Source organism: Nipponia nippon, unplaced genomic scaffold (genome assembly GCF_047370975.1).
Source record: "Nipponia nippon isolate SJK-2023a ecotype South Korea unplaced genomic scaffold, ASM4737097v1 scaffold_1, whole genome shotgun sequence".
NCBI classification, from domain to species: Eukaryota; Metazoa; Chordata; class Aves; order Pelecaniformes; family Threskiornithidae; genus Nipponia; species Nipponia nippon.
Genome location: NW_028262290.1, coordinates 156,390,927 through 156,413,694, shown reverse-complemented (window position 1 = coordinate 156,413,694; position 22,768 = coordinate 156,390,927). Strand labels below are relative to the sequence as shown.

Here is a 22,768-nt window from a genome sequence, read left to right as displayed (position 1 = left end):
GCACTCGGCAATGCCTTATTTCCTAAAGCCGTCCCAGACAGATTCTCCGGTTTGCTGAGGGTCTGTGCCTGTTGCTTTCCCCTTCGTCACGTTACAGACAGAGGGAGGCCTGTCTGGGGTGCATCGGGATGTGAAGTAGATGCTACAGAGCGGGGCAGGCTGCCTCCAGCTTGACTGCAGAAGGCTTTTTGTAAGGCTTTTTGCCACCAATTCGTTATTGCTGGTACAGTACAGTTCCAATGTATGCTTAAACCAGGTAGCTCCTCAGCTGGCTCCCTGCAGCGCCCATCACCGTGCTGTTCAGGGGCAAGCTGTTGGGCTCTCATGCGCTCCAGCAAGGAGTGCATGGAGCACATACTTAAACACGTCAAATTAAAATTTCATGAAAGCCAGCGCTGCTTTCAACAGCCAAAAGGGTGTTCTCCGTATTCCTAAGGTTATTTTGCAAAGCACACTAATGCACCTGACCCAGACACTAAGGCCAACATATTTTAAAAAGGTACCAGTTTATATGGCAAAACCCATGCAGCAATAATCTCATTGCACGTCACTAACCGTTCCTGGTCTGTTAAAATGACTATGTAAAGTCAAAGATTTCAAAGGTATGACCAGGTGAGCTGCAAGTGGGAGTGAGAAACGTGGTCAATGGTGTGCACTCCTGAAGGAGCAGATACTGAAAAAAAAAACTTTCTTTGCTTCTCTTAGCTGAAGCTATTATGAATGGAAAGGGGCACAGAAGAGAATCAGGAAGAATATTTGAGAAAATGCCTCTCTGACAGAATTTGAAATATTTGACGTTTAGTTTCTCAGAGAAGAAATCAAGACATGATTTAAAGAGTGATTTTCAAGAGACTTTACATAAAGAAAATTTCTGGTACTCTAAAGCACTTTGTTTTAGCGTATGACCCCTCTACAAAAGACGAAAAGCCAAACACCTAACCCAAAACAAGAAACAATTGTTGAAAGCTGTAGCGAGGCAAATGAAAACGGGACATAAGGCTATTGGCATTACCACGGAAGGCAGTCAGCCACAGGGACACCCTAGCAAATGAACGGAGGGATCCTCCATTGGCTGAACTTTTGAATCCTCATGCACATTTCTCAGAGGATAACTTTGGCCAACCCAAGTTACATGCCTTAGAAAGGAGTACCTGGGTAATATTAGCCAGATAACTGAAAGGCCTCTTCTAGAGAGATTTATCTTACCTGATTTTAGATGTAGAGTGAGAAATCTAAGTACTAGCCAGCTACCCTCGGCTCATTTTGTAGTAAGGATAGAGAACAAGGTGATTCAGCTTACCTACCTCATCCCTACATGGGATGAATCACCTTCAGCTGGTGCCTGTTTCTCTGTGATGACTATGGAAGGCACTTACAAAGAGTCTTTAGCTCAGAGACAGACACCAGCTTTTAGCTACTGAAATCAGGGCAGATGAATTTCACCTGAGTTTATTGAGCACATAGCTGAAATCAACTCTACAGAGGAAAATTTAAGTCAACGCTTGCTATATATTTAGACTTTGATCATGGTTAGCAATTGGAGCGTAACTCATCACTGCGTCCCTCAGGGATCAGCAGCAAGTAATGATAAAAATCACTCAGAATGAATGGCGCTGCCCTGGCAGCTCCAAGGGAAGTAAAGTACGATTAACCGCAGTACGAAAGTGAATTGTATCACCATTCTTGTTCAGTAACTTTACATGATGTGCTACTGCCTTTTCAATGGGGACAAAAAACCAGGTTTCCTGCTCTGAAGACTTTACAACTCAGTTTGGACCCTGATGCAATCAAAGGCCAGTAAAGGAATAAAGAGAGGAGCCCTATGCGACAAGGCTGTGCTGGGAAAGCATATGCTTGTCTTGCTGCCTCTGCCTCCTCTCCTGATGCTGCTAGGACTGAGCGAGAACTAGGTTTAGGGACGACAGAAGGCCAAATGATGTTTTCTTGCGCTGTCCTTTTGACTCTTAGAGTCACCACAGCACAGAGCAGGAGCGTTTAACTCCACACCCCTGTGCAAAATGCAATGAAACACAAAGTCATGAGAAGCTATCTTGTTTCTGGGTGTCGTAAAGATGCAAAACGTTGGTCAAGTACTAAATTTGTCAGTGTGTTTTGCAGCTTTTACATACATTTTAATATGATGTGTATCTGTGTGTGAAAAGGCACCTGAAAGTCAACCAGGTGATGATGGGGTTGATGCTGTCACTTTGCATAAAATTATTTGGAAATCAGAATTTTCTGGGAGTAAAAGCAAGCGAGCACAGTGCCCTCTGGGCCTTTACTGACATGAAAATCCTTGCACAAAGCATTAGGAAGTTAAACTGTTTCACAGAAAACATATTTTCTGTATTAGATTCTATGATTTTTAATAGAGGGACGAGGTTCTACAAAGTACCGCACTTTTCACTGGTTTGAAAGAAAAATATAAGCCTCTCTGGCTTGTGTGCCATTCTTCTCATGGCCACGGAGTGCTTTACAGACTTTGTGATACCATCTATGTTCTCCCACCGGTGCAACTTCATGGTCTCAGGTGGCATTACTCCCTCCAGGAAAGGCTGAATCAAGTCCAAATGCATCTGTGCCCTGTTAAAGGAAACTATGCTGTTTCGTTGCAACTTAAAATGTATTTTCTTATGTAAGCTTTTCTGTTTTATAATCCAGAAATCATTAAAATGCAGATTTTCTCCATGCTCACCTAATTAGAACAAAGACAGTTTTCTCTAGGATACAATGAATTATAAACACACATAATTGGTGATGCATCATGCAGGACAGACTGAGGGAACTGATTGCTTGAAATCTCTACTTTCTATACCATCACTCTGTCTGTATGCCAACTCAAAGAACCTCCTTTGAACATAAAGATGAGTACGCTTGAATGCTTGTCAAGTATGCCTTTCTACCCTAGAAATTTGGGGAAAAAAGTCCACCCTGCACGTCACATCCCAGGGAGCCGAGCAGTCCCAATGCCACTTCAAAGGAGCCTAAGTGCACGGATGATTTTAATTTAGGTACAGGAGCAGCCCCCAAAGCTCCAATGTGTCTTCATATATTTGCAGTTAAGAGTTTGTTGATAAGGTTGTTCAGAGACCCAGGAAAAATATTAAAGTTTCACAGTGGTTTCTGAGTCTAAAGCCTTTGGGAATGTATTTAGTTTAAATACACATGTAGGGGCATATCTTTAGATCCCACGGGACTGTCATTGGGCAGCCTACTTCATTCCAGAATCTCATAGTTACTTCACCAAGTGACAGCAGAAAACACTCTGAATGACTGGAGGTGATCAATAGCTTCTTTAAAGTCAAATTTGGCAAAGTAAAAATTCATCAAGTGATTACTGTTTAACTCAAATGATACCTACTACGAAAAGTTCAGTGTCATGTAACATTCACGGAGTTACCTGTTCTGCAGTGCTCATGTGAACCACGGGGCCTTTGCCATCTTTGGTCTGACATAACTTTGTATCACTCCGGGGTAATCCCATTAAAATAAATTGTGTTTAACTGATAAATAGCTAAATTAAATCAGACCAAGAGCTTTATGGACACTTGGACGGCTGCCAACAATATTCCCAGTACTGGTAACGTTTTCAAGAATGTGTCTGCCTGCCAAGACATGCCCTTGTTGCTGCTCCTCCCTCTACCTGGCAATATTATGGACTTTGGATTCTGCTAGCTCCATGCAATCTGTTATCTGAAATTTTGGGGCTATTACTGTTATGGATCAGAGGTACTCATGCAAGTATATATTATTCCCACTTGCTATTTAGAGTGGACATGGTTAAACATGACATGCGAAGTAAACATCATGGGGTTTATTTCTTTTGAAGAGTGCAGATGTTCTGTGTATATTTATAAGAATCTGTCAGTTCTATGTCTTTGTTTTATAAAGTGGCTACATAAGAGGCTTGGCGTTGTTGAGAATTCCTTCTATTTATGCCTTTTATGGTAGTTTTTAGGGATTCTGTCTAATTTTTTTTTGCTGGAGTCATGCTCGGGACTAAATTTTAAATGGTCTCAGACAGATACAGAATACAACTAAGCTAACAGATTTTACATTATTCCTTAAATAAGAGCTGTAACTTTATTGCAATGTTCCTTGTTTTAGCTGCCAAGTATGTAGTTCTAGAGACATATTTCAATGAAAATATTATATAAATATGATATTTTCAATAGGTAATATGCTATCCAAGGCTGTTTATCCTATGCCAGACTGCTCTAGCAATAAAGCACCTCTTCAGAAAATTGTTTAATAAAAGATCAACACAAATCTCTCTGATTTTAAACAGAAGAGAACAACTGGTGATTGCAATAGCACTACTGGAAAATGCTGATTTACTATTACAGTAGCCTTTTCTGTATGGACTACAAAGGCAGCCCTACTTTCTGCACCCAAACATAAAACCAGGCACTTTTGAAAGGAACAACAGGATTGGAATCAAACTCTGTAGAAAGTAATCTCTGAAATGTATAGAATTAGCTGAGAAGTACTACCTTTATTCCCTCTGTATAAATAATGTTAATGATTTCCTGGGTTAGTACACTAAACTCCCAGTGCAGTTAATTAGTCTTACATTTCTTTATTTTTATTGTGTTTTCCATATTTAGGAAAGAATTTCCTAATCCTTAAGGAAAGAAATGTTTCCTTATGTATAAATAAAGTGTAAGAAATTTTCTTACTTCCCATCTTAACCTTTTCAACATGGACCAAAGCAGTCTGCATTGAACAGGATACCATACATCTATCTTGTAGACATGTTGGAGGGTAAAGGGACCATTATAGTAAATGAGTTTTTGAATAGTTACGGCTAGTAAACGGCAAGAGAACATCAGAATTAATATGAATACCATTTAAAAAAAACAGAAAACATCCATGGGGCAGGTGTCTCTGTTATTAACTGGTTGGCTGCACAAACCAATTTCCCAAATACCAACATGTAGAAAAGCAAAGCATTAAACTGTACATTTTATAAAATATTACATCAAGCTGCATGATGAATGACACATCCCACAGTTTTTCATGTTTTGGGGGACCTAGCTGATTTATATCATGATGGTCTCTGTCTGCATAAATGACTGAGCCCTTGAATTCCGGTGGAGCTGAGAAACGCTTTCTGATCCATTTCGAGAAATCGAAGAGCTGTGGAGTCCGTAATCTCTGCCAGCTGTCTGCTTCCAGCACAAACTCCGCCATTTTCTTTTCAGCTCCCCTTGCACCTGTGTTAAAAAGAAAATGCACAAGATGAGCTGAAAATGTTCTTTTACATGAGGAACTTTTTCATGTTTATTGGCTGTCAAATGGGAATGTCTAGGAATAGAATTAGGGAATGGTTTGGGTTGGTAGGGACTTCTAAAGATCATCTAGTCCAACCCCCCTGCCACGGGCATGGTCATCTTTTACTACATCGGGTTGCTCAAAGCAACCAACCTGATCTTGAACACTTCCAGTGATGGAGCATCCACAACTTCACTGGGCATCCTGTTCCAGTGTCTCCACCACCCTCATAGAAAAAATGTCTTCCTTACATGCAATCTAAATCTACCTCTTTCAGTTTAAAACCATTACCCCTTGTCCTGTCACTACAGGACCTGCTAAAAAAACTTTCTCCATCTTCCTTATAATCCCCCCTTTTTATACTGAAAGGCTGCAATAAGGTCTCCCCAAAGCCTTCTCTTCTCCAGGCTGAACAATCCCAACTCTCTCAGCCTCCCTTCATAGCAGAGGTGTTCCAGTCTTCTGATAATTTTTGTGGCCCTCCTTTGGACTCACTCTAACGGGTCCATGTTGTTCTTGTACTGAGGACAACCACCTCTCTCGACCTGCTGGCCACGCTTCTTTTAATGCAGGACACGATTGGCTTTCTCAGCTGCAAGCACACATTTCCGGCTCATGTCCAATTTTTCATCCCCCAGTATCCCCAAGTTCTTCTCTGCCGGACTGCTCTCAATCCCTTCATCCCCCAGTCTGTACTGATATTGGGGACTGCCCCGACCCAGGTGCAGGACCTTGCACTTGGCCTTGTTGAACATCATGAAGTTCACACAGGCCCACTCCACAAGCCTGTCAAGGTCTCTCTGGATGGCTTCCCTTCCCTCTAGGGTATCAAATCAGTTTTACAAAGATTACAAAATTGAGGCAAAGACTGTCTACACTGTCTGTGAGGAGATGTCCCAAGGCCACTTTCAAAATCAGTTTTGTATCACTTGTGCTGCAACACTAGCTTTTGGTATCTAGCTATTAATCACATGTAGTTAAAGCATAGAATCAAATGATTAGCCCAAAATCGGGCATCGCATGAGTATCAAAGATCAGAATAGCACTCAGGAGACCTGAATGTCAATTCCCTGTGCAAGTGGGTGTCTCCTTCAGACAGATTCTTCCTGTCAGACACTGCATGCTGTTTAATGTATATTCTACATTAAAAAGTGGCTTGCATTGAAAGGAATTCCTTGCACCTTTCTCAGTTGAGATCAGGAAAGCTGCTACATGCTGAGTGCTTCTGAAAATCTGGGGGTTAGATTCTGTCAGAAGATCACCCCTAAATACTTACTAAATGGTGTTTCAAGTTTTGGATAAATTTCTAGACTTATTGCACCTCACTTGCACAATCCACATTGCTTGTAACAGAGCTATAACTAGATCATGTTAAATAACAGAAGACACACTTACTAACACCTTGGTTTGCAAGGAATTAGATTTCAAACAGCTCTTAACTCTTCACCCAAATACACTAATTTCTCCTGTTGCGTAGAAACTGCCACATATATATTCTATAAATAGGAACGCAAGCATCTTCTAAACCAGCTTCATGTATCAGAGTGGAATTATAGGGGCACTTATACATTTACTGAAAACAATATTTAACATCCTCAGCAGGAAAGGTGAGACTTACTTCACTGTTCAAAAAACAATACAGGACTGCAACAATCAACCCCTGGAAAGAGACAATATTCCTTAGTTAGTAGGCAGCACCAACCTAGGTCAATAAAACTTCTTTTGAACAAAACCTTTAAAATTTACCTGAAAAGATCCCAAACACAACTCAAAGATTATTTTATAATTATTGGAACTGCGGTCAGGAAACAGAGCAAACACTGTGTAGTGAACTCCAAATAACGGAATAAGCAACAACGTGGATTTTGCAAGTCTCCTGGGTAAATAAAAGAGAAAAAGCTGGAGTTTAATGATAAGCTTTAGTTTTACTAAGATAAGAAACTGATGCAATGTCGTTTACATAAACCTCATATGACTTCAGATTTATAAACAGTCTTAGAGTCATTTATTGCAAATTGTTTTCCTTTCAGGCTTGCTGTGAGATTAGCCATATAGTAACCTCATAAATTAACGTCTGCAATTCCATGTTATACTTGATCTTGTTGACCCTGCACTCTTCCAAAAGCTGGCAAAAGACTGCGAGGCCTCTGTCGTGGTTTAACTGCAGCCGGCAACTAAGCACCACGCAGCCACTCGCTCACTCTCCCCTTGGTGGGTTGGGGGAGAGAATCGGAAGGGTAAAAGGGAGAAAACTCGTGGGTTGAGATAAGAACAGTTTAATAATTGAAGTAAAATAAAAATAGAAGAGTTAAATAGGTAAAGCAAAAGCTGCGCACGCAAACAAAGCAAAACAAGGAATTAATTCGCTACTTCCCATGGGCAGGCAGGTGTTCGGCCATCCCCAGGAAAGCAGGGCTCCATCACGCGTAACGGTGACTTGGGAAGACAAACGCCATTGCGCCGAACATCCCCCCCTTCCTTCTTCTTCCCCCAGCTCATATACTGGCCATGACGCCATAGGGTATGGCATAGCCCTTTGGCCAGTCGGATTAGCTGCCCTGGCTGTGCCCCCTCCCAGCTTCTTGTGCACCGGGCAGAGCAGGGGAAGCTGGAAAGCCCTTGACTGGTGTAAGCACTACTCAGCAACACTAAAACAGCAGTGTGTTATCAACATTATTCTCATGCTAAATCCAAAACACAGCACTATACCAGCTACTAAGAAGAACATTATTCCAGCCAAAACCAGGACAGCCTCTCTAAAGCGAAAGACTCTTTTTCAGCTGCCCTCTGGAGAGCAGTGGGGTGTAGGACCTGCCCTCTGCTGGGTCTTTTCGACACACATTCAGTTCCCAGCCTGGTTTCGTGGCACAGTTTTTGGGGGTGGGGTTTTACTGCATTATTCCACAGGACCACATTTGACAAAGTGTCACGAGCTGCCATCAGATCTCCCAAGATATTTTTTACCTGGCATAAAGGGTTCAGAGTGCCTTCCTGCAAAGTCATACAGACAGATCCCCTCGTATGGAAGGTAAAGTCTCTCTCTTGAAATTAATTTATGTTCATTTCTTTTAAATGTGCAACTGTATGGTTAGCCTGTACATTGCACATACACAGTATGCAAACAGTATCTAGGAAATGTAATCCAGAATAATCTCAACTGTCAGATTTTCATGAGCAATTTCAGATTTACCCCCAAATACTAAAATCTCATAACTATACTGGTGATATTAAGCATATAACATTAACTAATTTTTATTGTTGTCAATTACATAATACATTTTAGCACAAGACACTACTGAAGTTAAGGAAGGAGAACTTTAAATTATTAAGCAGAGCAGCTCTGACAAACTGCCTGGGAAACCACTGAAATGATGAATTGCTAGTTATCCCTTATCTGTCACTTATTTCACTCTAATAACATCAGTTTTATATATTATACAGGGCCAGTCATGCATGATTATGGATGTCTGGTATCAGATAAAATTCAAGAAGTTACAATGTTGAGTCCCATAATTCATCACTGTCTTGATGAACATAACTTGATTCAACAATGAAAGCATGCTGTTGTGAATTCACCTATTTTAACAGAAAAGTCAAGGTATTTCAAGCAGTTTTATTTTTTTCTGTGTCAGTCTTCATGGCCTTCCTCTGTTCATGTCCCAGAGGCTGCATCTGTTTATGTGGAGATAATCAGTTCTGACAGCAAAGTTTCTCAAAAATAGTAAAACCCTCACATCTAACGGTGATAGCAGTAAGTGGGACAAATAGGATTTCCTTAGCAGAAGAAATTCATTTACAACTGGAGGAGATGACGATGGCAGCAAATTTCCTGGTTTCCCAAGTGAAATGGAAAAATGATTTTATTCAAACTTAACCTTACCCACTGCAAAAGTAAAATGACCAACAAAAAGGATGGAGCCAGGTACAAGCAAGTGGGACAGAGGAAGGGAAGAAAAATGGTGACTTGCATCAGTAGTATTAATTTTAGACTCATATTTCACTTTCACTCCATTCTTTTTTTAATAATTTTTGTCTAGCTGCTGTTGCTTTCTCTATACTGCACTTACACTTTAATGAAGGAAAGGGACAGATAAAATAGCCTTATTCTTCTCTGAATTTTAGAAAATGCATTTGCATTTTGAAAAACAACCCTTCCAGACCTTTAATTTGCTCTGTAGATGCAGTATTTCTTAAGGAGGCTAATCTACCATTCCCATGGGTATCGGCTAAAGACCATCTAATCCAAATTTAATCAGGCAATCAAATGCTAAAAGCAAAGAATTCACAGGGCTGAATAATGAAGGACAAGCTTGCTGTTAATGAACATTTTATACTATGAAGTGCTACAGTAATCTGTGGAAAATGATGGGACTGATAGGAAGGGAATGCCTCATTTTCATAAAATACATAAATAGCACACAGACACAAAGAAAAGTTCCTATCACAAGAAGTGAACCTGAGGGGATTTCCTGCCCATAGGTCAGTCACTGTGCTAAATAATAATGTGGAAACTGCATAGTGTCATCTAGGTTGATTTGGTTCTCCCACACGTTTAGTTAATTCAAGCAGCAAACACAAAAAAGGACTCTTGTAGCTCTGTGAAGCAAAGCCTTAGGTCAATCTAGTCGTGTCACCTTTTCTATGGCACATCAGAATTCTTCACTTTTTGCATCACATTGTTTACAAAACACATAAGGTCCTAGTTCTCTTAGCTTTAAAGATATGCTGTACTTTAGCATACCATGTGTGGAGGTGACACCATTTAGGGAGGTGATAGCGCCCCTGTACTCAGCACTGGAGAGGCCGCACCTCGAGTACTGTGTTCAGTTTTGGGCCCCTCACTACAAGAAGGACATCGAGGTGCTGGAGCGTGTCCAGAGAAGGGCAACGAAGCTGGTGAAGGGTCTGGAGCACAAGTCTTATGAGGAGCGGCTGAGGGAGCTGGGGTTGTTTAGCCTGGAGAAGAGGAGGCTGAGGGGAGACCTTATTGCTCTCTACAACTACCTGAAAGGAGGTTGTAGCGAGGTGGGGGCCGGTCTCTTCTCCCTAGTAACAAGCAATAGGATGAGAGGAAACAGCCTCAAGTTGTGCCAGGGGAAGTTTAGGTTGGATATTAGGAAAAACTTCTTCACCAAAAGGATGGTCAAGCATTGGAACAGGCTGCCCAGGGAAGTGGTTGAGTCTCCATCTCTAGAGGTATTTAAAGAACAGGTAGATGTGGTGCTCGAGGACATGGTTTAGTGGTGGACTTGGCAGTGCTAGGTTAACAGTTGGACTCGATGATATTAAGGGTCTTTTCCAACCTTAACGATTCTATGATTCTATGATTCTATGTTTTATCTGCTTTTAGAATAGGAATTCAGCATTTTTTAAATGAAGAAAAGGTGTTATCCAGGAGCACATTTTCAAAGGCCACTTGCATGGTTTTGAACTTTCGGTGTTTATGTTAGGTTTTGTCATTGAAATATCATATTAACATCCTGAAGTGTCAAACTCAGTGTCCATACCTGAGCTTTAAAATAAGACCTACTACAACAGACTCTTGATTCTGTATTACAGTAGCCAGCAGCTATTATAATACAATAACTGATATGGCAATATAATAAAGAACAAATCCAATTTTAGCAATGTATTTAAATTACCCCCCAACATTCCTTGACTCTAAAACTGTGGAAACAATGGATGTTAGGATTTGATGCTCAAACCAAAACACAAAAGAAGAAAGCCTAAACATAAATGAAGTTGATCTAAATCAGAAACACTCGTTTTCCTCTAAAAAAATTACAATGCTATTTTAAATCAACATAAACCATTATATTTCATTTTTTACTTTTTGGGAACAACGTAACTTCTTTCCAGCTCTTAAAATATGTGTAAATATTACAACAAAAAGTATTTTAGAAATAAAAAATGAAAAAATATGTTTTTAAGAAGGTTGAAGCAAAGTGTTTTGATCTTGAAACTTTTGTTATGTTGAAATGAAATGAACGAAATATTTTTTGTATCAGCTTATTCATTCATGGATTAAACTCAAATTCAAGAATCGCTTGTTGGTCTTTATGAAATTGCGCATTTTTTATTGAATTTAGTGTTTGACAAAAAAAATTATGTTCGTCTCTATTTCAGCATAGTGATAAGATCTTTATTAAACCACATCTAAAAGTACTTCTGAATTAAATGTAATTATAGTATCACAGCAATTGTTGGTAGCAGGTTTCAGCAGAGGAAATCTTACAGAGATTTTGGTTCTGTACATAATATCTAAAAATATGACTCACTTGTACTGTGACTGGTCATTTCCTCCAACATCTGGAGATCTTAACTTCTGCAGTAAGATTCTTATAATACTAATGAAAAGTATAAAATTCACCTGCAAAGAAAACAAATATAATGGTGATTTCTGACTTCTGCACTGAATACGCAGCACAAAGAAATGCTTATCAAGTCAGACAAATCAACTCAGCAGTGGGCGTCCTGTACCTCCTGCCAGAACACATCAAGCTCTACACTTGTCAACCTGATTGTCTGTTTTCTGCCTCACTAGGTTTGTTATGTCCGGCACACCTCTGCATGGCCACCAGTTCTAGTCTGGCTGGCAAAAGCCTTTGAAAGCCCCAGATGTCAGAAATGCCCTCCTTCCTCAGCTGAAGGCAGGTTTCCTAGCAGGACGGGACATGGGATGTGATTTGGTGCAATGAAGCATTGTCCTAAATTGTCATGTGGATTCACAACTGGAAGCCCAAAGGAAAATGTGAGTCCCATACACAGTGCTGGCCCTCTCTTGCCTCTTGCCTTGATTTTTAATATTTTCAGCCTGAATTAGGGGAAGAGAAGATTGCTGCACAGGTGATCTGTGCACTCCAATCAAGCATAGAAAGGGCCTGTCACACATACCAGTCTGTCTTGGGTATTGATGCAGATATTATCACTGAAAGAACTGAATCCTTGCAGTCTAATTCTTGTGACAGCCCTCTGAGACAGAACAGCAGTATTATTTTATTTCATAGAAAGGCACTTCCATAAAAAAAAATTATGATCAGATCCTGATCAATCTAGAAAACTGAAGTATAAAACTCAGTAGATCCTAAGTCTCACTCCCATTATTTCTTCATCCTTGGCTTTTGGCATCTTGTGTTTGTTTGGTGTGCTCTAGAAAACCACACACTCAATATAGCATGGCCGTACTAAAGTGAGGGAACACTTGGAATCCACACCCTCACAGCAGCAATGTCAGCTAAAAACTACAGCTACAGCTACATAAACAGCTGCATCAAATGCACACATTTTAGAAGAAACCAACCTAGAGAAAAATTTCTATCACTGTGAAAATGAGCATTTTATTGTTTTTAACTAAGCCCATCCCAAAGCCCCAAATCAGGAGGCTGGGTACCCCACCAGACAGTGCCTGCCTCACTGCTATAAACCTCCAGTCTCTGCCTTGATGCATTGCTGGAACTCTTCTTTTTCCAGTTTTAACAATTTGGCTGTGAGCTTTTCAAGGTCAGTGAACTTCCGTGTCTTCTCTGACATACCCAGTACAACTTGTGATGTTAATAAATAAACTATGACCATAGCAACTGCATGCCCCTCTGTATTTAATATTTTGTTTCAAATGACAGGTGAAGGAAAGTGACAGAAACTGACCAGGATTAATTAAAAAATTAGGAAAATTAAATCTAATATTTTGGGAAAAAAAAGAACAAAAAAGAAATGTTAGAAAATATAGACCTTTACTGAACTTAACATACATATTTCAGGCAGATGCTGACTTAGAAGTTTTCCTTGCAATTCTCCTATAAAAGTAACAGGCAGAAGCCTGTTATTGCTGATTGTATCTACAGACTTACCATAGCAGAGTGTACAGACCAAGGGATATACATTTAGTTTGCCGTATGCACTGGAGCCAGTATTAGTGGACAAGGAGGGAGCTTCCATTTCATTGGATATTTGTTAGCCACAAAATAGGAGAAGGAAAAAATCTTTATTCTGTATTTGCAAAGGGATTGGCGGAATAACTTGTTCTTCACAGGCATTCCTAATTTCTACTGTAACAGAATAAACTGTCATCCATTTGGTTTCTGAAGCATCAAATCATCTGCAAAACTGCACTCAGGTGACTCACATTCTTGACGGACATTCATATATTACTTTTAAGTCTGTTTTCAAACACATACCTTTCTGTCTGTAAGCACAATCTTGGATTAATGAAAAACATATGTTTTTGTTTGGAGTTTGTAACAGTACTTGGCACTACTGAGCTTGTAAATCCAGCCAGCTGAAAATGGGTATTAAGATCTAAAGGTGGCAACTGCCACTGACTTACTACAGTGGAGCAAATTAATTTCTCTAAGATTACTATTGAATTGATCATTTGTTAAAATCCTTTAAAGTATATATCTGATTTAGAATAGTATGTTTCAATAAAATATGACACAAGTAGTCCCTGGAATTTTACTTTTAGTATTGTAGCTTTTCAGTCCTATAAAATCATTTAAGCATAATGTCTTTAAATAAAATAGAATATGTATACTGTTCAATGAACATCTAAGAACAGGAAAATGAGCAAATAACATGAATGCAGAGAAACTGCAAGAGAGGGATGACAAATGATGCCTCTCTAGTGGAGTAACAGCAAGATGCTGCTGGTACCCTTTTCTGCTGGTTGCCTTCTTCTGACACCAAGTCTTTGAGTCTAAACACATTGCTTGAGCATGTATCACTTAAACTGTCTTCATGTTGCTTCTTTCTTGCTATTTAGTCCCTTACACTACCTGCAATGTGAGATAACAAGATAAACATTTCCCAGGTACTCTGATGTGACAGAAGTATTGTTTCCACCCGAACACCACTCCTTCCCAAATGAGAGCAGTTTATGCAAGTGGAAGTATGGAGAAGGCAGCTGTGGAGGCATTTGCTAAATGGAGAATACGGGTAACACCACATTAACTGTTTGGAATAGTCCCTCAATTAAATAACTCTGAAATGTGTACAGCATGAAGCGTGGAAGCCTGCCAAGTAACTTTTCTCAAGCCAAAATTGTCAGGAGGAGATGCCAGGGGAGGTTTCTGACACACTGAATTAACTGAAGCCATTCCCACTTTGAGAAGTGACTTCAGAACTTGCTCTCACAATACTGTTTACTGTTGGATAATAACCTTATAGAAAGTACCATCTTCTAAGCGGTGAAAATGTTTGCAGTTAGCACAGAAATTGATGGAAGAGAGTGAATATGGCATGAAGAGTGAGCGGACTTCGTGTCACATCTAATGCGGTTAAACCACTGTTCCTTAAAACCTTTGCTTGATTTCCTCTGCCTTTCAAAAGTATATTCATGGCATCATCCTCACAATCAGGCTCTATCCTACTCTTCTTTTCTTCATTCTTCTTCCTCCTCTTAAAGATTTTCAACATCAGACATACTCTGGGCTTTCTTTCATGCCATTACAGAAGACAGTCGATGAGAGTTCTCAGCATAGGTGTTCTACTCTCCTTTATTTTCCTGAAATTCAGATTCTTGCAGGGTTTTCCTGTGTTCACCGCATTGACTGCTTACACAGATGTCCTTCCTGCTAGTGAAGCCATTTGCTATTGCTGGTCATCCTTGCCACCATTCTCTGACAGTCTTCCAGTCTCTCTACATTCTCGAGCAGACTGAAGGCACTGTGTGAGTGAGTGTGATGTAATTACATCATTCTTTTATTGAGAAACATCATGACTCTTTCACAACACCTATCCAAAGAACTTGCAATGATCTGTTTTCATTGTTGAATGGCAGGCAGCACTGACCTCATTATTCAAAGATTTGAATCTTCAACTTCTATTTTTTCTAGAAGGTAACAGGAAATGTTGAGGCTTATCATGGTGTATGTATATTGAAAATTATGTTCTCGTGAATGTAGTGTTTTTCACTCATCAATGACCAGTTTTACACGACATTTCATTAGCTCCTTTTGCTCTATGAATGCACGCTCTACTTTGCACAGCAGTAAGTTTGCATAGCATCCTAGCTGCCACAATGAACGTGCTGGTTGTAGTTTGATGCTCCAACAAGACGTTACTTATCCAGCAGGAAAGGGTGAGTATCACTGCTTTTATAACTCTCTTTCACAGCACAATTTCCCAAACGTAAAATGTAGTTGATCAAACAACTGAAGAATCATCTAATCGCAGAAGTGGCTTCACACAGTACACACTGCAGAATCACTTGGCCACCTTTAGTTGCTTTCATCCCTAAAACATGCTGTGTAAGAGAAGAAGCATATCTGGAAGGAAACAGCAGATCCTAAACATGTGCACCTGGCAAGCCAGAAAAGATCACTTTCAAAATGTTTCCCTATGTCTTACAATCCCTTTGTATCAAATCAGTAATACAACCATTAAAAAAAAAAAGGAGAACGACCATTCCTTTGCCTCAAACAGTGATTCTGGTCCACGTTTTATGATATACTGGACTTTTGCTGACTGACTAGTACTCCATTTTCTTAACTCACAACTCCTTTCCCAGTCTTTGCCAAGATCCAGCTGCAATTCAAGTCTGCCAATGAGCACTTGGATAACTTCCATTTCCAGGTCTAGGACTTCTTTGGAGAAACACTTCTTTCTGGCACATGAAGTCTCAGCTGTCTACCAGATAGCTGTTTAAACTGAACACCCAGAGAATAGACCTTCATCTTCTGTAAACACCAGGTGGTTTGTTTTGCTTTTATCTTTCAGTATATTTTCTTCACTCTGGACCATCTCCAGCTCCTTTGAGGTACACGTATTCATGCTGTAGTTCTGTTGCATGCCCATTTCTTCATATCAGAAAACACCTTTTCTTACCTTATGTCATTTCACACATATGCCTACTCTGTAGAATTCACCCTGATGAAGATGACAGAAGTTCCCTCAAAATTATTTTCAGCAGGCACAGATTGAAAGGCAAGCCCAAGCATAATGAGGACTCTTGAAATCTTGTGTAATGTAATAATGCCCTAATTTTTCTGACTAAAATGTTAAAAATAAAGCAAGTGTATCTGAAACGTATTAATTTGCACTGTGACTGTTTTCAGAAATGGACATATAACCATAGCATATTATGCCCAAAGTTAATTATACAATCACCACAGTGAACAGGAATTTTATTATGCTGCTCCAGTAATTCTAATGAGTTCCACATAGGAAAAACCCCATGAAACATTCTCAAATGGTATTCTTTTGCAAATACTTCATGTTCAATATATATTTCAGCAGGCTACCAATTAAAGAAAGATATACACAGCCATAGTTTTTTATGGCTGCAATAATATCAGATTCTCAATTGCAGGGCTATCTATTTACACGCAAAGTCAAATCTGCAATTAATTGAAAAGTATAATTAGATTTTTGCTTCCCCCAGGCTCATAAACAGGAGAGATGTTAAAGAAAGAACAACATACAAATAAGAGCAACTGCTCATTTAATAGGAGGCAGATAAATTTTGAAGGCAACAAATTTTAATGGCCTTGGCATCTGTTTAACATTTCTCCTACAGCACAATTTCTTTTCATTAAAACAGAATTCTTGCTTATCTGTAACTAGCAGTAAAGAATAATGGCTATATGCACGGCACCATGCTGAACTGATCTATAATTCATGCTTCAAAGTTTACTTACTATAATAGAAATTAAAATTGGTATTCGTATAACCCACCAGGGACCACCATGCTCATTTGTATCCCAGCAACTACAAAAAAAAAAAAGAGGGAAAATTATGTTGACATTAATATCACCTGGCAAGCAAGACCTGTGAGGAGAAGTATTTCTTATATACAAGTCAAAGCACACTAAAATAATGCCTGTTCTAGCCTTGAATTTGGCATTCAATCTTCTTCTGCTTTTATTTTATTTCCCTGGTTTTAATATGCATATTCAAATCAGGTAAAACATCAGGCACACTAGACTGTACCATCAGACATCATGGAGGATGCTGGCCTTCAGGGAAACCAAGCTTAGTTTCACTTTGAGCAAGGACACACTTCCAATAAGCACTTAACACCAGCCTCTGGGTAGCAGGAAGATCTAAAGCAACTGACAGATGCAACTGAAATGACATAATTCATTGTGGGACATTTAGGTTACAGATGGCTGGAACTGGTTTAGAAAAATGTGAGACTGAACCTGAAACTTTGTCTGAAAACCTGAAAATTTAATTTTCGCTGTGGGCTCAGCACTTTTGGTCCAAATACTCTGAGAATAAGTGCTCTGAAAGATCAGTCTTAAGCAAGGGCAATATCCTTCAGAGTTCCTCTAACCGTGATCATAATGACAAAGGAAAAAGGACTTAGCCTTCGGTTTACATGTTAGAGGTCTTGCAAAGAAAACTTAGAAGTTATGTAGGACGGGATTTTTCAGTTTAATTACAGAATCAATTGAAAAATATTAGTCAGGTTATAAAAAAGGAGTGTGAAAACTGTTTGTCCCACGGCTAGGAATGCTCTCCCATTCCTTGGGGCCAGCAGGAGCAGCAAGTCTGATCTTCCTACAAAATTCTTATCTCAGTTCCCTTTCCCATGCCAGGAGCCAGGCCTAGCTCTAGTTAGTCATAGTTTTACCTGACTACGTGCATCTTCTTACATATATTTACATCACATTGCTTCACTTCTGGGAATGTAATTTAGATACACCCAAAGTTATCTACATTTCAATCTTTTGAGTTGCTAGTCAGCAAATTAGAATGCCCAGCATCTTACTGCACTGTATTGCAGCGCTGAACCCAAGGACCCCCACTGGTATTTGAAGTATTATTTTGACTTCCAAAGCAGATAGCTCTGGATGTGGGTCTCATGGGGTAACACTAGTCATAACCTCTCGCTGCCCTCTCCTGCCCTTAGAGTTTTTCAAATAAACAGCAAGCATAAACGGCATGCTGAAGAGCTCCTCAACACCTGTCCCTTTATGGCCACATCTGGAATTTCAGTTCTGTGCTTGTCCCCTTCAGGACAGCAAACTACCTTTGTGCAAACACCACCATATCCAAGGCAAGGATTGTATTGGCACAGTTGGAGGTTTGAAGCATTCTCTCCCCCACACGCTTACCCAGTGTCCTCTAAAATGATCCGTGTCACTGTCCACGTAATAATGAATATGGTAGGAGTTCCTGAAAAATGCCAAAGAGGTTTAGAGGATGATCACAAAAATATAAGTAAGTCCACAAAATAAAAAAAAAAAGTTCAGCCTGCTAGTAACCAATTATTCCCCAAATATACAGCACATAGTAAACAGTTTAGTGAATGGAGAGAGAGGCCCCTCTGATGAGCTGCGATGTAAGCAATGTATTACAATCAAAGACTGCAGGGAAGTGGGTTTATTTCTTACAAAAATGCGGCCATAATGACTAATACACAAAGAACATGCCCTTCTTAGGTTTCTTTCAAGCTGTCAGAGTGACCTACAGGGAGATAGATACAAATTATGCATTCCCAATGCACTTCCAAGGACTACAATATAAAACCGAAGTGTAAATCATTTCATAAGGAACCATTCCCACACACTGGTTTATTCCCATTTCCCAGCAATACCTAAATGTTTATTACCACCTATTACTGGAAGCTTTAAAGTGCTCCGTATAAATATCATTGCACTTTCTGGAAATGAAAGGCATACATGTACTTAAAACCAGATGGACAATATTATTGGGCTTTTCAAAAAGGCAAATAGCATAGCATAGCCTGTGGCTGTGCAGCTGAGCTTCCTTTTTCCTCCCAAATCAGGACAGCCTGTATCCTATGTTTTGCGGTGGCAGCCCTTGCACCATCCTATATCCTGAACAAGCCCTGGGCATTGTGCAGATCGGCACAGGGCAGAGCCATGCCCAGGAGCAAGCTAGCAGTTGTGCTTCAGCAGTTTTGCGCCCAATCTCTCCCGTGGTCCAGCGGCTGCAGCCTATACTGGGGCTGAACTGAGGAATTAGCGAGTCTGAGAAGCCATTCAACAGAAACAGCATGACTGCCTTGGTATGAAATATTGAACCTGACTAACACATACATACAGAAAAAAGAATATTATTGGAAAATGTTTAAGTTCTTACCCCATCCAATCAGCAGGTAGATTGTGAAGTGTCTGTTGGGGGAGAATATTAGCACAAGGAGGATGTGGAGATAAAGTCCTTCAACTAAGAGCCAGTAAAAATTTGCCATAACACCATACTGAAAAAACACCAAAATAGCCTTGCAGCCCACCTGAAATACGAGAATAGGGATCAAAGTTGTTGCAGGAAAGATGCTGTATTATCCTGTTATTAATATATCCCATAGGTCTTAACTCTCCATGTAATACTAGTAACCCAGGTCCAGTAGAAACTTTTTTTCTTCAGTCAAGCAAATTGAGACATTGTAAATGTTATTGTATATATAAAAAGAAAATGAATTATAAAAAAAATATTTAGGTGGCTCTCATAGCAAATTCGCTCAGAAATTTTGAAAACTTCATAGCATAAATATTGTAAAAGGTGGTGGCTATTAAGAAATGCACACATTTGCAATGGTTAGTTAATGAATGGCTATTAGATCAGATGATCATACACTAGGTGGCTAATAAATATCTCAAAATCCCAGCTGGCTTCCTAACATAGTAAAAATTAACAAAGAAACTGCTTTATGAATATTTCAAGGCTAAATGGGAAACAGTGAAAAATATAACTTTACATGATGAATACTCTAAGTATCTTTGGAAGACAAAGTTGACTGGACTTTAAAAATTATGTTTTCCCTTTAGAAAATGCTTCAGTGTTTCTTAATTAACAAAACACATAAGCATGTATCATAAAATGAAGTCCCAATATACTTATAGTCTCTGTGCTGCTCTTCAGAATTAATTTTCAGATGTCTGTGCTGCTGATGTTCCACAGGGCTGGCTGCTGCTACTTTGGTACTTCCCAGCAGGGATCTGGGATGAGAGAATTGAACACAAAAATGTTTCTGCTGACACTGAGCTGAGAAATGTGTTGATATGGTGAATGTAACAGACTAAACAAACCGGACTAAATAAAACTTTCAGTTTCTGCCTGCTTTACTCCCTTCCCCATTTTAAATACCCTTCATACCTCCACTGTTTCTGTTAAAATTCCAAGTACACCAAATGCCTAAGTAAGTAACTTATTCAGTGATTGATTCCTCTGTCTAAACATAGGTGTCTGTTACGAAGTGAGATGCCCTCAGGGACCCCAGGCACCAGCTGCTAAGCCAGAAGGGCACAGACCTCCTAGAGATACTTCTGTCTATCCATCAGCCCCTTGTGGTGTCTCAGATATCTCGGTGCATCCCAAGTAACATACATGCCTGTGTACATGCCTATACAGACAACTAAGTAAGAGCCCAAAGGCTGGAATTCATTTCACCTAATTTTAGCTGCCTACAAGCAAGGTTTCTGGCGAAAGCTAGCCACCTACCAGCCAACTAGCTCCTTATACAGCTCAGGAAGAGAGACAGGCATGGCCAGAGAAAGTCTTAAAGCAGATGAGATAAACCATCCAGTGAGAAAGGCAGAAAGAAGCCCAGAGAGCAGTTTAGTTTAGTCATCTCATTTGGTAAGACTAATCTTACCTCTGGACTTTTTATCCACTGAAGGGATATCCATTGCAGACCAGTAATGGCCAGAAAATTTAACATGGAGAAAATGAAACATTTCAAAATGCAAGTTGAAATTTGCTTTTATGCTTATGACTACTTCTAACCAGATTAGCAGTCAGAGTCTAAAATTTTTGTAATATCTCTTTTAAATTCCAGTACTCCCTTGTATTATATTCTCGATCTACACACCAGAACCCCGCATCAAAATATTTTCCCTTCCTCCTGCAGCTAATCCTGTATCAGCTGTATTTCCAGATGCTGAACAGCCAAGGTATCTGTCAGTAAAGAGTTAGCCAAAATTATGGCTCTGTGTCATTCAGATCCAGGACCCAGTTACACTGCATTTTGAATCGTGTGCTTTTAGACACCTGTGCATGCAGCAGAACTGTGGAACATCACACACGTGTGACAGAAGGGGCAAACTGGTCCGTAAGAAAGGCAGCATCCAGACAACACAAGACAAAACAGCCCTGCCGAGCTGGTGTCAGAGCATCCCACATATAACACAACAGACATTACTCAACAGTCCGCAAAACTGGACATATTCAAACAGGAACGTATGAGGCTTTGCAGCCAAGAATAACTGGAAAATAAAGGAAATTGCAGAAATCAAGTAGTATTTTGAGAGTCCATTGACTAATCTTTCAAGGACCTAAGAACTTTTGATTACCCCTGGCAGTCTGCCTAACTACTTTGCCTACTTTGGGCCTACTAACTCAGAGCCTATTTGTCATCATTAGAAACATCCCAGATTACAAATTCATACATACAGCTTGGCAGTCACTAATAAGAACTTTACGCTTTGGGACAATATGGCTTTATCAATATAAACTGTATAAAGCATGTATGTAAACTTCCTTCCATTTTTTTCTCACAAGCTTATACTGTAGTAAATTAAATTCAGAAGGTATTCAGCAGTATTTGTAGGGTTCTTCTGCAGCACTTTTAACTGAAACAACAGAGGCAGAGAATGGGGAATATCATATAGCGGCCAGCCTTTTAACAGCAAGACTTGAGATTTTTTTTAACCCCTGTGCATGAAAATGCAGTCAACATATTAGCTTGCCAAGAATGCAGATGACAACACTTCTGTCAGAGCCAGAAAGCACGGAGGAGTTAATAAGGATATCTCCTGCAAATATTTAATTCCCTGACTCATTTCTCTCCCTCCATTGATACCTGTCCAATTCCTGGACCCCGGACAAAGCTGTTGGAACATTTCCAGATGAGCTGCCTTTAATCGTTCCCAGCTGATGGTACCCCTGTTTGTCTTAAACTCTCCCAGCTGTTTAATGCAGTGGCCATACTTCTTCTGAGCTATAGCTGGTCATGATTTGTTTTGGCAGATGACATGTTGTCCCTTCATGGACATGCAAACCAACATTAACTTCTCTTACTTGTTGCTGCAACTTTCTTTCTCTGGCTACTTCTAAGAGGCCATTTTGCTAGTCATTATATTCTCTACAGAATGGTCTACACTGACAGCTTGGTATTCCTAAATATTTAAAAGGATCGGGGAGGAAAATTTAGTGACACAACAGTATTATACCAAGTAGCGAATGAGGTTTATTACCCATGAGGTTTGATCCTCTGGACAGTGAGCTGTGTTGGAGCTGGAATAGAGAATATCATCCTTGACTAAAACAGAGATTGCTCTTAGAATGAAAGAGAGGAACAGGTTCAGATGGATGTAGTTCCGAGTACAATGAAGTTTTCTAAGAAGAGATTTAAAAACAGGCATTTTAGATTTCGAGACAAAAAGCTCTTGAATAGACTTCTGTTACTCTCCGGTCGTTTCTTAGCAATATGAACCTTGAGTAAGAGCCTACCCTTTCCTCCCCTGTCATATTGTCAGTGCTGCCTTGCTGTTTTCTTTTATCATCGTCATCATCATTATAGGCTGTCCAA

At 39.8% G+C, this 22,768-nt stretch overlaps 1 protein-coding gene across 2 annotated transcripts in view; it reads right to left on the bottom strand.

The window, feature by feature from the left end:
* Positions 1-859: 859 nt before the first annotated feature.
* VIPR2 (vasoactive intestinal peptide receptor 2) overlaps positions 860-22,768 on the bottom strand; it is a 64,589-nt gene continuing 42,680 nt past the window's right edge. For both annotated transcript variants that reach the window (XM_087729878.1, XM_087729868.1), the window contains exons 6-13: positions 22,434-22,575; positions 19,321-19,471; positions 18,330-18,390; positions 16,908-16,977; positions 11,553-11,644; positions 7,021-7,150; positions 6,893-6,934; positions 860-5,216 (exon numbers count right to left, since the gene is read on the bottom strand). In XM_087729878.1, the coding sequence (XP_087586004.1) occupies positions 5,043-5,216; positions 6,893-6,934; positions 7,021-7,150; positions 11,553-11,644; positions 16,908-16,977; positions 18,330-18,390; positions 19,321-19,471; positions 22,434-22,575 (862 nt within the window). In that variant the 3' untranslated portion in view covers positions 860-5,042. The remainder of the gene's footprint in view (positions 5,217-6,892; positions 6,935-7,020; positions 7,151-11,552; positions 11,645-16,907; positions 16,978-18,329; positions 18,391-19,320; positions 19,472-22,433; positions 22,576-22,768) is intronic.